Below are 17064 nucleotides of genomic sequence, written 5' to 3' on the forward strand. Positions count from 1 at the left end.
ACAACAGGCGACTGGAGCTGCAGGGAAAGCAAGATATCGGGCCACCTTAGAATTCAGCTATAGATTAATATTGTACATGACGAACACGCAGCCATTTTGTATGTCTTCCACATGGGTTATCTGGCCGGGTTCAATGCTTTTGGGAAAGCAGCTTTTTTCCCTGCTTCCCCGCAACATCATGCTGCATTTGTGCACCTCTGGGGGTTTCCCCAGCTTTTCTCTGATCTTTCGCAAACCTGCTTTGCTCTGAAGTTTCGGGAATGATTGCTGCAAAGCCTGGATGGTTGCTGTGTTAGTGGGAAAATAAGATTTTCTTGCCCAAATGACAGCCATTTCCTCCCCCTGCCACCAGAAGACTTTTTCTTAATTGGCACTGGAATATCAATATACAGTTGCAACAATAGGTGTAACAGGTTCGCTGTATCCCCAGCTTTCATTTTTTTAATGTGTTTTTTAATTTTTTAAGTCTCTAGCCCTTTCCCTTGCAGAGATATAAGAAAAAAGACATAATTTTGCAAGGGAGAGGGCTAGAGACTTACTTTTTTAAAATGAAAAAAATGCAAAAGCTTTGTATACAAGTGAGCTCATATATGTTTTACACCATACATGAAATGCGAGGTGAGATGAAAAAGTGAACATTCTGTGTAGGGTAATGCCTGACTGTGTTGTCCAAAATGGATTTTTGAGGGCTGACCCCATGGACTGAGTAATCAGCCCATATTCTGTGAATACGCCACGCTTCCCCATGTAAGTTTCAACATCCTTCCTATGGTTCGCCATTTTTCTTCTAAAAGAGAACTCAAGTGTACGGTATGAAGGCAGCTGTGTTTAAACCGTTTGGATGAAAAATAAATAATAATGATGGAATGAAAACTGCATTATTTTGAGGATTTCATACACTCCACAAGCAATGCAATATAATCAAAAAAACTATTCCTTTTCGTTGTAGCTAGGGAAGCCTTCAATTGACTTGTCATGTGAAGACAGAATCCACTCAAGGAAAAGGAAACGGTTTTTTTGCAAATAAGTTACCATAATGCTCATTTTACAATCCATTCAATTAATTAATTAATTAATTAATTAAATAAATAAATAAATAAATACAGTGGGTATTGACAGGACATTATACATAGGAATGTAAGCAAATAACACCTTTGGCTTTGCTATCAGAATAGAATGTGTAGTTTGACGATTTTTATAGGATTATCCTGTTTACATAATCATGCCTGCAGATATTATACAATGTTTGAAATGTAGTTTAGTTTCTCTCTGCAGTTGTAAAAGGTAACATTGCACTTCTCCCATCACAGAGGAGGTTTATGTAACATTTTCTAGCACAAAATTCAGTAAAATATTAATGGTGGTTGCAGGCCCAGGTTGTTCTTGGGTTGTTCTCAACCATACTGGTATCTGTACTTTAGTTTTCTCTGAAATATGAGGCTAAATATAAATAATTCTCATTATATCTAGATTCAGTTTTCCTATCAAAAACATGAAAACACCCATGCTTGGATGTTCTGTATATTCTAGAGCTGATCATTTGTTTTATCATGGGCCTTGGGAAAACTAAATGTGGTGTTAAAAATGGATTTGTTTTCATTTGGACTGGAGAAAAGAACCACAATGACTGGTTTAAAAATGCATCAACCAAGAGTTGATCTGAGTTCTAGCTTGTTGGTTTAGTGAAGCTCTTTGTACCAATCGTTTTTCCACAGATACCATTTACTCAGGGGAAATTGGCACAAAGAAAAAGGTGAAGAGACTGTTAAGCTTTCAGAGATATTTCCATGCATCCAGGCTCTTGCGTGGGATCGTACCACAAACTTCACTGTATTTGCTGGATGAAGACTATCTGGGTCAAGCAAGGGTAAGAAGTATACAAATTAAGGACTTAAAAAAAACTTACTCTTCTAAACCAAAGTGGGAATTACATTAAGAACACCGTCTCTGGATTTAACTCATTCAAATTTAATGCCAAGGAATTTCGTGTTAGACTCCCATGTTTCCTATGTAGAATTCCTATTTAGTTTCTACATATAGCAGATATGAAGACCTGGAAACTGATAGCAAACGGGCCTGCCCAAACCTCTTCGACTGGACCTGGCAGCCCGCTATGCAGACACTCGACTACTGTGCTGGCTGCGCGCCTGCCCCAAACGATACAAGACGGTCGCTGCCCGCTCCGTTGTAACGGACTCGGCTGCTCCTGCGAGCACCGTGCAGCTAGCAGCTAGGAAGCAGATGCAGGGGCAGCCTCCGGTGAACCTGAGAGAAGCCATGTTCCTGTACAGCCTCTGTTCCAGCCACAGCCATGTCATAGAAAGCAGAAAGTCACGTAGTCAGTGTCAAACACCCCCCTCCTCTTGCAACATCCACTGCTTAATGGGCCGTCAACAGCGATCCTGATATCAAGATGAGTCGTTCCTCCTGCTATGCTGCAGCGATCCCAGGACGTTTGCATAGATCACACCCTTTGTTCCGAAATGCTAATCTGGTCAGCAGAGAATTTCCAGTTCCTCACGGGTTGCAAAAGTCATCGGAATCAGAATAGATTTCCAAATTCTCACTACCCTGCCCCGGTAGCCACAGTTTAATCCTTTTGTCACTTTTTGCCACCTGGGAAACTAGCAGGGTTAATCCAATCATCCTGCCCCCAGAGAAACAGTATAACTGGGGTAGCCCACACCCATAACCTTACCTTCGGGCTTCCCATTTCATACAGCCTGCCACTCTGCCAGAGTGAGCAGCCATGCTAGAGTACGCAGGGGGCTACCCCTGCCCTCTATTTATTCCCCATGCCCCCCCCATTTATTCATCTTGATCCTATGGAACTCTGGACTACAGGGAGGTATCGTATATTCCCGTAAAAATATTCCTACCTGCCTTACGGCAAATGTCTCTGTACTCCTATCTCTTATTTCTTAGATTTCTATGTATGTGTGTATGCAACACTGATTTGAAAGAAAACTACATAAACGCTTTTTAATTTGGAATTCCCTTGTCTGTCTTGATTCTTAAAGTCACAGTTAATGGGCTCCGGTATAGTTGGCTGTGATCTCGCTTTATAAATACATAGTTACCGATTGCTTAAGCTAATTTCCCCATGTAAAGGAGCAATTCGGCTAACAAAACCTTTAGAGCACAGTTTTTCCTCACACACACAACCAGACTTAAAATAGAAAAGTGGGGATTTGGAGAATGTAGGGGAAACCTGATTCAGATTACAGATAGAGAAATAGATCTCAGTCGTTTTCTGGGATATATTATCTACTGAGATGGAGTGGGATTTTCATGATCCGTGCGTACCGAGCAAGAGAGAGGCTGCTTTCCAAAATGTTTGATTGGAGTTTTAATTTTTCTCCTTAGCCCCTTTACTTATTTTCCCTCAGTAGAAATGAGACACCAGACACTTTTTCAAGTTAACAACCAAGCAACAGAGATTTATTAAACACTGTACAAAGGATGGAGTTGGAGGGAAAACGGTATGTAGGGAAGGCATAGAACCAGAGCTAGTTTATAAGTTTTACTACAGAGAAGGCATAGATCTTAGATGGCTTAGTTAGTACAGAATTACAGTTCTTAAATTAAGTTCCCAAATTCAGTCCACAGAACTTCCAATAGCTGTTCCTGTTCAGACTCTGCTGCCTAGCGAACGGGGAAGTATGGAGATTATACAAAAAAGTATTGAGATTGTTCCTCAAATCTCTCTTCCAGTTCTGTCTATAGATCTTTTGTGGCAGTAATACCTTAACAAAACCCCATATATGGAATATCCCTTTCAGTGACCTGAGAAAGGGTTCCTTTCCTTCCAGTTTTCTCCTGTCACTCCACAGGAGTTGTTTCACAACCGCTTAGGCAAATCTGAACCCTCCAGTTCCCAGAGTCAAAAACAACTACTGAACACACAAGTTACCAAAAACAGACTCACTCCCTTTTTTCAGAAAAGAGAGAGTGAGCTCCTTAGCTCTGCCCTCTCCCTGCCAGTTTTGTTTCCTCTGAGCTTCTCTAAAAGATTAACTTTTTGTTCGTCACAGGAATATAAATAAAATAAGTAAATATATGAATTCTGCCTACTTGCTACCAAAGAGTTTAATGTTTAACTGTATATCCACATTATTTGCTACTACTTAGCTACATGACATGAATTTTTATTCCTCCAAATATATGTTTCTGCACGATAATGCTGAAGTCTTCACGTGGCTGATGAGGAGGGGAGGGGTGATCCGTGGGCTTGCTTCCCTTCTCCCATGGAGTGATGTGCAAGGATTGAGGAGTTGCCCTGACATCTAAATCACAACCTTTACAAATTGTAGTTTGTATCTTGCCTGATAACCAGGATTCTAAAGCCAAGGTCTTTGGGGCTGGTTCTTCAACATTTGGATGCCGTCTCTGTCTGTAGACCCAGACAATAAACTTTTTATTACTATTAGTACAATACTTTCTATTTTCTCCTTTTATTTTTTCTTTGTCCCCCAACTAATTACTAAGATATACCGTATTTTTCGCTCCATAGGACGCACCTGACCATAAGACACACCTAGTTTTTAGAGGAGGAAAACAAGAAAAAATCTTGTTTTCCTCCTCTAAAAACTTGTCTTATGGAGCGAATGCCAGCTGGGCGCGTGCGCGCTGGGACGGCACAAGCTGGTGTTCCCTGCCGGCTCTGTGCGCCCCGCCCGCCTCCCAGCTGGCCATCGGGGCGGGGAACACCGGCTCGCGCCATCCGGACGCTCACGCGCCCAGCCGGCTCTGTGCGCCCCGCCCGCTTCCCAGCTGGCCGTCGGGGCGGGGAACACCGGCTCACGCAGTCCGGACGCGCACGCGCCCAGCCGGCGTTCCCCGCCCCGACGGCCAGCTGGGAGGCGGGCAGGGCACCAGAGGCGGCTGGGCGCACGCACGTCCGGATGGCGCAAGCCGGCATTCGCTCCATAAGATGCACAGACATTTCCCCTCACTTTTGAGGAGGAAAAAAGTGCATCTTATGGAGCGAAAAATACAGTACTTAGGTATGTTTAATGGGGGGAGCCTTGGAAAACTGGAGATTTTTAGTGGCTTCAAAGTTTCCAGAACTGTTATATTTGTATTAAATGTCTTTATTATTTACAGTTTCATTCTTTCTAAAGTATGAGATTCAAATATTCTCTGTACAAAACAGCAAAACTCCTTCAGACATTTTAGGTGAAAGAAGTTGAATGGCATTTTGTCGGTGAGGCTTAAATTGACTAAGACTCTGCTCTGGAATATGTGAAGGAATAATCATACTTTTGAGCATGTACAAAGTACCTTTCCTTCACCACCAAGCCCACCTGTACGTGCCTGTGGTTGGGATGGGTGGGATTCCAAATCATAAGTATGGCTTCTGGGAAGCTTGATCTCTGTTATTACAAAGAAAGAAAGAAATTAAGTATTGATTTTAATCACAAACTACTTGGGCTTAGTTTGTTCAAGCTGTCATTCTGCATTTCATATTTATATTATATTTCTATTTCCAGCACATGCTATCCAAAGTGGAAATGTGGGATTTTGACATTTTCTTGTTTGACCGCTTGACAAATGGTAAGTTAAAAAGAAAACAAAAAAGAACTCAATTGTGAAATCCTTTTCAGATAGCTATACTTAGTAATTGCCTTTTGGTTCTCTTATTAATTTTTTATTCCTAATAGTTTTTCTCCTTGTATGTCAGTATGAACAGAGGGGTTTAGAAATGTGTGTCAGCTCAACTACACCATCATATTTCATGGATTCTGCCTTGTACAGAACCTGACTGGGTGTGCAGGTTGCTGAAAGATCTGTGCCTTCTTTGTTAAAACAAAATAAAACAAGCTTCCCAGAATTTGACGTGGGAGACTCCACTCCTCCTGTAGGAGTCCTCTTATTCTCACCACAAATTATTCCTGGGTGGGTGGGTCATCTCACACACACACACACACACACACACACACACACACACACACACACACGGAGCAGCATTTCATGGGGCATTTTGGACTGTCACAGGAGGGCAGATATCAGCAGAATCACCGTGCCCTCTTTCCATCCATGGAAATTCTAGGCTGGATCCAGGCCTATGTTTGGCAATAGTCTTTCCTCCCTCTCCATTACCCTAAATCTTGCTGAAAACAACAGCCTTACCCCACCCATTTTATGCCACAAACCCAAATGTAGCATTAGAAATAAATTAAGTAACCTAAATTATATATTTTCCTTTTTTAAAAATGTTTCTTTGTTATGGAAAGAAATATTAGCTACTTTTAGCTCCTGAAACTGAGCAGGGAAAATACCTAAACAAACATCACTTCTTGTTTTCAGAATTTGCTGTTTGAGTATATCAGAAATTCTTACATTCCTTAATCTGAATTTATCAACACTCAGATGTTTGACACTTCACAAAATGAGTGAAGGCAATATAATGGTGGGAAGAAAGAACCCTAAAGCATTAGTGGTGGTTGGATCTAGATCCTAGACACAGAAAAAGCTCTATCACTGCACAATGGAGCATTTTTAAAGCCATGAAATTCAATTACAGTTCTTGTGTGTTCATAGGACATGTGCTTCATTCATGTATTTGCTTGTTAATTTAAAAATAAACTAAAATTGCCAACAATTGATTTCTCTGTAATTTGCTTGGCATTGGAACAAATTAGCTTTGGCAAAACGCTGCGGATAAAAATAACTGAGATGAAACTACAATTGAAATTTGCACACTGATATAATTCAGTGGTTTTCCATCTATGGTGTTAGAAGCCCCCATTTTTCTTCCTGAGTTTTTCGTTGGAGTTTTTTCCGTCAAAGAGATAATAGCAGACAAGTTGTTCAAAAGATGACAGCTAGTTAGCTGTTACCGATCTTTCCTTGCACGGTGCAGCTGGAGAGGGACAGTGTCATCTATCATCATACATTAGGAGTGTGCTCCCTGTGAACTCAGACAATGCCCTAAAACATGCCCAAGAATCTTTTGGGATACACAGGTATTCCATGTCTAATGTGCAGGGATTCCTTAACGGATAAATTCATGTGGAAGGAAAAATCTGACCACTGATACTGGTTAGAAGCTCATTCTTTCCCAGGTCTTAAGCAGTTGTTCATCACCTGTGTCATAGTCATCTGAAGCTGCCTTCAATGGATTCAGGAAATTTATCCATCCAGCTGAATACTGGAAGTGATGTAGCCTGTATAGCAGTAAGAGTATACTTCAAGTCTGTTTTCTAGTGACATCTACAGGTTTGCAGCAAAAAAAAAATATCAGTATTTTTTGGATCCAAGTGTATTGGAGCTGAAAAATATCAGTGTTTCTGGTTTCCAAGGTTCCCATACTGGTATGGTACTCAGACCTGTTGTGTTGTTGTTTTCAGGTTTCTGATATGTTTTGGCTCCATTATTCCCTATGGAGAATCTTTCCGGGGGCTGGGAGGTATTTTTAAAGGTACTGGCATTAAAATTGCAGGGGAGCTGCTGGTGCCTGTCCTTTAAATAATCCCAAAAGTTCAAGTCAATTGGACCAAGGGGTCCAATTCTATGAGCCCCTGAACAAAATGGCCCCAGCCATCCTACGTTGTTTCCTATGGAGGAAAAAACATGAAAAATGTAAAACCTGAGAATCTCCCACATAGGAAGGCTATTGCAAGCTATTGCTACGCCCAACCGAATATTTCCTTTTATTATGTATCTGTGGTATCCTTGACATGTTTGTAATGGCCTGTGGCTAAAAGCAAATAAAACCATTCATTCATTCATATATTTAATGGCACTAAGAACGAGTCTGATATTGTCTCTCATTTGTCTTTTGGGAATAAAACCAGTCAGATCTGGATGTACTAATCTTGCAATTTTTTTCTGAATAACAAAAAGAAAGAATACTAATGTATGTCTGCTTAATTAGTTTCTAAGTTTCTATGGTGTCTATGTGTATGTAATCTTTTATTTTATTGTCAGACAGATACCCCCTCATTTTTTTCTTTTTTTACTCTCCCTTTTTTCCTTCTGTACCCCTATTATAAAATAAAATAAAATAAAATAAAATAAAAGTTTAGGATTCTCAATGTAAACCATGAGAATCCACCAAAAACCCAAAAACCCAACACAAAATAACTCCAGCAAAGAAGGAACTTTTAAAAAACAACTAAAACACTTGAAAATGACAGAATCTTACCTAAAGCAGCCTGGCAAGCTGATACCCAGCCCTGGGAGATATAGAAACACAGGGGGAAGAAAAGGGGGGAAAGGGAAAAAACAGATTTTTTTAGTATTCCAGAATATCCCGGATATATCTATATCTATCTATATCTATATCTATATCTATATCTATATCTATCTATCTATCTATCTATCTATCTATCTATCTATCTATCTATCTATCTATATATATATATATATATATATATATATATATATATATATATATATATATATATATATTTTGATATGGTAATTTTTGGATATATATTTGTCTCAGTTCTACCCAAGTGCACATCCCTAGTGACATCATCCATACAGCCCACAGTCTGGCATATATTTAACATGCAAATAAGAGTGCCTACAGACGTCCTTCCCTGCAGGAGCAGGTGCAGCACATGAGAGGAACCCTGTTTCCTTGTTCTGCCACTCATCTACCACCACACACACACACACATGGCTCCAACTCCAGCTACAGACTGGCACCCTCCTTGACATGGTTCAGGCAGATTTTTGTCTTAAATTTTTTTTTTTAAGTGCTCAGCATGCTTAAGTAGTTAAACACGTCTTTGGTGACTTTTAGAAAGGTAATTTGGTTTCCTTTAAAGTGGAAATATTGTTCTGGGTAGGATAGAAGGCGCTTCATAACTGCCACAAGAGCCACCAGATCAGCGCTATGCACAATCATCTCGTCCAGACGGTGGTTCTGTATTGGGCTTGCCACTCAAGGAACGGACAGGCTATCAGTGGACTAACCTTAGGGCAGGTGAAACAGAAGCAGAGCATAATCAGTTATTGGCAACATTACTATGAAGACTGCCAGGTGAAGTTCTACCAGATTAACAGGGTCACTTTCTGTTCCCCCAGGAAACAGCCTAGTCACCTTGCTGGGCCACCTCTTCAGTGTACATGGGCTTATCCATCATTTCCAGTTAGACATGGTTACATTACACAGATTCCTAGGTAAGTACATTCTTCAAGTCTCTATTATGGGGTATCTGTAAATCTCAGTATTGCCACCACTTCACTATGGCAAGTGGGAAAACTCACAGAGAAGTTTACACAGTATAGCATGACCTCTGAGCAGATGGCAGTTGCTTGATCACCAAAGTAAATGTAGATATGTGCTTAGAGTTGCGGAACAAGGATGTCTTCTCCCCAGCATTATTTTTTCAAACAATGAAAACTGGGAGACTGGCTCCATAGCACGTTTCAATAACTGGTCTTGCCACAGATCCTAATGTATGCATATGACAGGAAAACTGGATGATAAGATGGGGGAAAGACCACTCCTTCTCACAGTCCACTTAACACATCTCCTTTAGACAAAGGGGGAAGTTACATGTCACATAAAAATGTATGAAATGAAGCCTGTACAAGATTTATTCATGAAAGCAGCCTTGGGCGGAGGTGGGGGGAGGCTGTGATTTGAACAGAGGTGCTGCAGGGCGTGATTGCAAACATGCATGCTGCAAAGAAAAGAACGAGATTATTTTGAACAGAAAAATGGTCAGCAGGAAAGAAATAAGCTCTTCCCTCCCCCCTTCTCAAAACTTCAGCCTTCTAAAGCTACTTTACATTTTTAAAAGGTCAGGACTACACTTAGATTTATTTATTTAGAATATTTGTGTGCCACATTCTCAGTCAAACTGACTCTCAAGGCAGCATTTGTATGCAATATGCAGTTGTTCCGAAAAATTATAGCAACACTTGAATGCAGAAAATTCACCAACTCAAAAGTCTTCTCTCAGTTTACAATTTTATTTTTGTGACATGCCTTCATTAGCCTTTCAAGAAGATTGCCAATTCCATCAGTATCCAAGTTACAGTTGTTTATCTTCTGTAGCTGGGAGAATCTTATTCTGAATACTAACTTAATGTTTTTGATATGTTCTCAACAGTCCAGTCAAGGATTAAGACAAACAAGGATTGATGACAAATGAATTCCAGTTGAATATTTGCTGTTGTCTTGTTCCCCACCCAGCTAGGCCAAGCAAATCTGTAGTTATGCCCTGTCTATTCAGTATTATAATTATTAATTGAGCACCCCTTCCCATGTCTGTTCTCTTAGCTCTATGTTCTGGGAAAGCATCTAGTCCCCCATCCCTTTTAGCTCTTCCTCACTGGGCTACTAATATCTAAATGTCTGCAAATTACTGAGATCTGTGTCCTCTTCTGCCCACACTAAGAGCTGTCTAAATTTGATTTATGTAAAGTCTTTTCTTCTTGTCATCATCACTCTATCTGCATCTTCTCCTCTCTGCCCACCAGGGTCATTGCTCTTCTTGCTGCGGGCTGGTCCTCTCCCCTTCCCTTCCTCTCCCTAAATGTATTAATGTGGAGCAGCAGCAGTAGAAACCAATTAGCGGCCCTGTTCCTTCAAAAGCAACCTTAGCCTGAGGGCAACAAAGATATATGTGCAGGACAACTGGGAAGATCCTGGCCTGGCAGGACTGTAGAGATCCAGCTGATTTAAAAGCAGGGCTTTCCCTCGCTCTCCTGAATGGGATCATAACAGTCCGATTTCCTTATTCACCCTTCAGAATAGCACTGCCCTCACTTACAGCAACATCCTTCTCCAGGAAGAAAATGCCTGACAGATTACATAATAAATTTATCCTTAAATCCTGGGTTAGTGTGACATTTCCTGTTATCTGTCCTCAGTGGCTTGAAATGGGACTACCACATGGCACGACCAAGGCAGCCTTCTGCAGCAGAAGCTGTAGAATTTCACTAGTTATGCTAACAGGAGCAGAGAGAGCTGTAAAGTTCTCTGCAATTTTCCCAGATGAAACTTAACTATTCTAGCATTGGAAAATACAAGTCAAGTGTGTAAAAATGCAAGAGTCGGGGGAGGGGGGTTGATAGCGCCAATTGGAAGGGGCTGTGGCTGCTTCAGTGCTCCCTCTTTAAGGGAGCTGATTTCAAGACATCTGATTTTGAGACTTGATAAAGTTATGTTGACCCACATTATGAGTGAAGGTAGAACTCTTCCCGTGAAAAGTCACCCTGCTGAAGTCGATGGATTCACTCCTTTGGCACACATGCACAGTAGCTTCTAGCACAGGGGTGTCAAAATCAATTGTTACAAGGGCCGGATCTGACATAAATGTCACTTGGTCGGGCTGGGCCATGCCTTGCCAGCCCAGATTGGGGCTGGAGGGGGCGGCTGCTTCAGCTGGCTTGTGGGTCGGATAAGAGCTCTCAAGGGGCCTGATCCGACCTGCGGGCATTATGTTTGACACCCCTGTTCTAAGCCTGAAGTGTGGGAATAAGCCTTAAAAGAAGCAGGAAATCCCTGTGCTGACATGACATCTTGGTTCTACTCAGAGTGTCACTAAGAATGGCCTGCACTGCTGTCACCTTTTGTGGTAGAGATGTGCATGGGATCAATCCGTATTGAGCTCATCATATCCTGTGGCTTTCAGTGATCAAATATGCTGAAAAAGTACCACTAAATAATACCAGGAAAGGGTAGGAATCCTTCTGCGTGTAAAAATCAAATGAATGACAAATTGCACTTGTAGGTAAAGGGCCCTTCTTTGTTGTTTACTGATAGTCACATAGGAAAAACAGCATTCCGTAATTACATCATCATAGATGCTGCCTCTCTTCTCCCTCCCAACACTATTTATTTTTCTTCTGAATGGGTGCTTTCATTAAAAAGCAATAAAGGGCTGATTTATAAACTAGACTTCAAATCCTCTGAGTTCTGAGGAATCTTTTCTAGAGATTGGTTTTTTTCTCCCCCCTCCCCCCAGAGACTGCCTTATGAGAGTGCCAAGCCATTAAAGTTCTAGAAAGAGTGCCAGTCTGCCAAATTCAAGGAATAAACACCATTTCAAAAACAGCCATAAACATATTTAATCTCAGATTCAAATGACAGGCATGATTTGGGTACAGGAGAAGCTAATATTCCCCCCCCCCTTTGTTTGCAGTTATGGTGCAAGAAGATTATCATAGCCAAAACCCGTACCACAATGCCGTCCATGCTGCTGATGTCACACAAGCTTTGCACTGCTACCTAAAGGAGCCCAAGGTAACCATTCCCATTTTCCATTGAGATTGTCCAAGATTTCCCTCCTCACTATATTGTGCTTGTGGCAGAGAAGCCTTTGATAGAGTTGGCTGCGAGGGTTGCGGTCTGACATGCTCAGCTGTCGGGGAACTAAACATTCTGTGAGGGGAAACACCTGTCAGTTTGGGTGGGATTTAACTATTTCTCAGGGGGTGGATGAGGACTGGGAGGTAGTCCCAGGGCACAAGGACGCTGAGGGACAAGGGAACCCAGAATCAAGATGGCTGAATGAAGGGTAGAGCAGATCGATGAAGAAGAATCCAAGAGAAGGGTGTGTGGGGTAGAAAGAGACTTGTGAGGAAAGAGGAAGAAAGGGCTTAACCAGAAAGAATGCGCTGAAGGAATGTCCATGGGATGTTCCAGGCAAGACATGAGCAGAGATGGTTCAACCTCCCCAAGAGTGTTTCACTTGGGGAAAAATGTCGGATGGAGGACTGCAAATGCACATCAAATTGAATACTCTCATTCCCATTTGAGTGTAGGAAGGCTGAAATAAGTAAACCTTAATGCACAATCTTCAGTTGGTTCAGAAACTGAATATGAGCAAGTTTAAAACTGCATTTCTGTCTTGCCCAATTACAGGTTAAGAGTGGGATAGAAGCTCAAAAATTCTTCAAGAAGCCCTCATGGTTTTAGATTTGGGCATGAGTTAGAATTGCTGATCTAGGTTTCCATATCTAATAACTTCTTGACCAAACTGAAGCAGTCAGTCACTGTACTTTTTGTGGCTAAATCTTTAGATTTTGTGATTCACTAAAAACCACGTTACCTTATATAACCAGCCCCTTGCAAGTGATGATACAACTTATTTGAATTGTCAACAATTCCTTTTTATTGTAAATGCTTCAGAAAATAGTAAAATGAAAAGATATATGCACAAGGTAGACAAGTTATACAACAGAATACAGATCTGTATAGAATACAGTTACCAACCAGTTACCAACCCAGTAACCAACCCATCAATGATCATGCCGGGGAGAATTCTCAACAGACAGCACGCAAGCATGCCTGGTATAGAATTTCCCATACAGACTGCTAGCAACAAGTCTGAGGGAGACTGTTCCAATTTCTCTCAGTTTTCAAGCCCTTTCTATACAATTGCTCCAGGAACCAATTAGATTTTGTTATGGGAATATTGTAATTTTCCCAGACTTCAAAAGGACTTGTCAGGTATGAGATCAGATTAAATGTCTGTTCTCAAGCATATACTTTTGCCCTTGATGTCATAAATTGATGGATGACATCAGGGAATTTCATATAAACAACACCTTTCTTAAAACATTTCCAAGTTTCACACATATATCTGCTCATTGTCTGGCTAATAAGACTAAACATTCTAATATTAAAGTTATATATAATTGCATTTTGATTAAACTTAAAAGCAAAGGAATATCAAAAAAATTTGTCTAGGCAGATGAAAAGGCAGAAAAGCCAAATGCAAAAGGTGTTTTGTCATTTTTTTTACTGTGTTCATCTGTTATCTAGTTTGGCTCTCACAGCCCCAGACTATCAGCTGTTCACTGAGCTAACTTCTCTTTGCAGTTTAACTTCTCACAGACGCTTGGTTACGTAGTCAAAACATATTTGAGAACTGAGAATAAATGAATTAAAAGCTGTAATATGTCAATATCTAAAACTAATATATTGAAACCTACAACAGGGTATAAATGAGTATCTCTGCTAACGGCAGTAGAGTGAATGAGGTAATGCATGGACATTTATCTGGGAGAGGGACTACAGCTCAGCAGTAGAGCATCTACCTGGGGCATGCAGAAGGTCACAGATTCTGTCACTGATATCTCAGCTAGTAGGGAACATGAAAAGTCCTGCCTGACACCCTGGAGAGCCTCTGCAAGTCAGAGGCTTGCATACAACAATGACTTTGCTAGACCAATTGTCTGGCTCAGTATAAGGCATCAATGTGTGTTCATGCATAAATAATACAATAAAGAGCTACCAAATCAGACCAGTGGTCAACATAACCATTTGCTTTCTGCAGCGATTGACCACAGCAACTCTCTACATGATCTAAAGCAGTCAGACTGGGTTTGCTCAGCCAATGCATGGCTATCGACCTCACATGTGTGTGTGTGAGGGGCAGTTCAAAAGAAGGGTGCCAGTGGGAGGTGCTTAGCTCCTCCTTTGCCTACCAGTTCTTTCTGGCAAATGCTGCTTCCCTCTAAAGCTGTTTTTCCCTTCAACAAGGCTTTACAGTCTGGTGGGAGGGAGAGGAGAAAGGAGAAAACTTTTCTACATTACATGGGAGAGGGGCATTTGCAGTGAAGAATCTGGTAAGGGAAGAATTGGGCACCTCCTTTACCCCACTAACTCTCCCTTGAAAGAACCCCCAACTTCATGTTATAAGGTAAACAAAGCTAGGAGCCTCCTATTTGCCTTCAAGCATTTAATTTGACACTGAGACCCTTTTAACCCAAGAAAGCAGAGATTTAACCTGGTCCTTACACATGCAAAATTGATGCTATAGTACTTGCTATATTACTTGTAATGAAACTTGAGCCTTGTAACCCTAAGACCAGTGTCAGGATTAAAAAGAGCAGCCACAGCACTTCCTTGAAGACTGAACACCTTTCCCCTGAGTTTCAAATCCACAGTTAAGTAATTCACAAATGATTACCCAGCACTAGGACAACTGGATCCTTTCTCTTCGGTACACAGTCATAAATTAAATAGCACTACTCTCATTGTGCTGTGACAGGGTGAACTTCCTAAAGCGTTAGCCAAATTTGAAAGGTTTTTACCCAGAGTTAGAGAGCCTGGCTGAATTATTTACTTACGGGCTTGATCTTACTAGTTGAAAGAAGTTAGTAGCCTTACCAGAGAAGCTTTTGAGACGTTTAATAACTGACACCTCAATGATTGTCAGTAGAAACTGACAATCTTTTATGCTTCCATAAGCATCATTAAATGGGCTGAATTATACTCTTCTATGAGTTATGAAAACTGAGGAATTGCATGGGCATGAATTTGCTTAATTGTGCATACAGTAAGAGGCATATTTCACTTAACGCTGCATTACATTTTCTGTGGTACAGCTTGCTAACTTCCTTACACCTCTGGACATTATGCTGGGACTACTGGCTGCTGCAGCGCATGATGTAGACCATCCAGGAGTCAACCAACCTTTTTTGATAAAAACCAAACACCATCTTGCCAGTTTATACCAGGTGAGAATGCCATTCAGCATGTAGAAAATTGTTTTTATTAACCAGTCATATTTCAGGGCCATCTTGCATGTGGCCAGCTCTCCCCCCCCCCCCATCCCAACTTCTCGTTAGCATTCCATAGAACCATTCCAGATGTGGAAAGTGGGGGCATGCCAGGTTGTTCTAATAATCATTTTACCAAATGCACAGTGCAAGAAAGCATACTAGGAAATACAGTGTTTGCACCAAATGTAACAATTTCTGCTAATTCCCCGTCCCCACTGCAGATCCCCCTCAGATCCCCAGGGTTCCCTGTTCCCCAGGAGCAACGTTTTGTGGAGATAAGATTCCACAGGCTATGGCTTGAGTTCACAGGGAATATGTATCGATAATCTGACAGGTTCCGTAAGCAGAAGTGAGGGCCAGTGTGGGGTAGTTGATCGGGGGGGGGGGGGTCCAAGTTCAAATCCCCACTCTGCCATGAAGTCACTAGCAATCTTGAAGCAGTTACACTTTCTGAGTATAACCTACCTCACAGGATTGCTGTGAAGATAAAATAGAAAGTGAGGGAAGAACCATGTACGCTTCCTCAACCCTCTGAAGGGAGAGGAGAAAAATAAATAATTTGCATTATAGGAACAGAGAAATTAAATGGCAGATAATCCAGTCTGTTATAGATTACTTATGTTAAGATGTCATGAATTTAGTTAACATATCGTTTTTTTTTAATATCTTCTCTGACTCCAGTTCAGTGACTTTCATCATTTTCAGATATTTTTTGCTTATAGGCAAATTAGTTTTGGGAAGTACTTCTTTACTGAAGGAGGGATCCACTGCTAGAGCTTTTATTGTCAGTATATATAATTCTCAACATGGCCAAATCTGTGGATACTTAAATCCAGAGACTGGAGCCATGAACAGACAACACAGATCATTCTACAAACCTGGAAAAGTCCCTGGGTTTGCAGAAAAATTTGAAATCTAAATACAAATATACCCCCCAAGTTAATAGAAGCTTAACTAAATACAAATATACCCCCCAAGTTAATAGAAGCTTAACTAAATACAAATTCCCCCCCCCCCCCAAGTTAATAGAAGCTTAATAGAACAGAGGCCACTGTGGGGGTTGTTAAGCAACCACAACAGCATTGTAAGTCTTCAAGTCTCAGTTTCTGTCAAGCAAAAGGTGGGGGGGAGGGGACAGGGCCCTTTCCAGGCCTATTTTGGTCTTCGAGAAGGGATTAATCAGGGCCAGGACTGGCAGAAATTTGAGAGTGAGGTCATAGATGCCAATTAAAGCGCTTTACACGCCTTCTGCTGTTACAGTGAGGGAAAAAAGTATTTGATCCCCTGCTGAATTTGCCCGTTGGCCCTCTGATGAAGAAATGACCAGTCCATAATTTTAATGGTAGGTTTATTGTAGCTGTGAGAGACAGAATAACAACAGGAAAACCCCCAGAAACCCAGAAGACAAAAGTCAGAGATTGATGTGCATTATAATGAGTGAAATAAGTATTTGATCCCTTTGCAAAAGATGACTTAGTACTTGGTGGCAAAACCCTTGTCGGCAATTACAAAGGTCAGACATTTCTTGTAGGTGGCCACCAGGTTTGCACACATCTCAGGAGGTATTTTGTCCCACTCCTCTTT

General features: G+C 41.2%; 1 protein-coding gene across 1 annotated transcript in view; it reads left to right on the plus strand.

Annotated features, from left to right (window-relative positions):
* Positions 1-17064, plus strand: part of PDE7B (phosphodiesterase 7B) — a 95926-nt gene that overhangs the window by 64052 nt on the left and 14810 nt on the right. Inside the window, exons 3-7 of the mRNA XM_056852825.1 lie at positions 1716-1867; positions 5493-5556; positions 9040-9135; positions 12111-12211; positions 15304-15435. Coding sequence (XP_056708803.1) covers positions 1716-1867; positions 5493-5556; positions 9040-9135; positions 12111-12211; positions 15304-15435 — 545 coding nt within the window. The remainder of the gene's footprint in view (positions 1-1715; positions 1868-5492; positions 5557-9039; positions 9136-12110; positions 12212-15303; positions 15436-17064) is intronic.

This window comes from Euleptes europaea, chromosome 7 (genome assembly GCF_029931775.1).
Source record: "Euleptes europaea isolate rEulEur1 chromosome 7, rEulEur1.hap1, whole genome shotgun sequence".
Lineage (NCBI taxonomy): Eukaryota > Metazoa > Chordata > Lepidosauria > Squamata > Sphaerodactylidae > Euleptes > Euleptes europaea.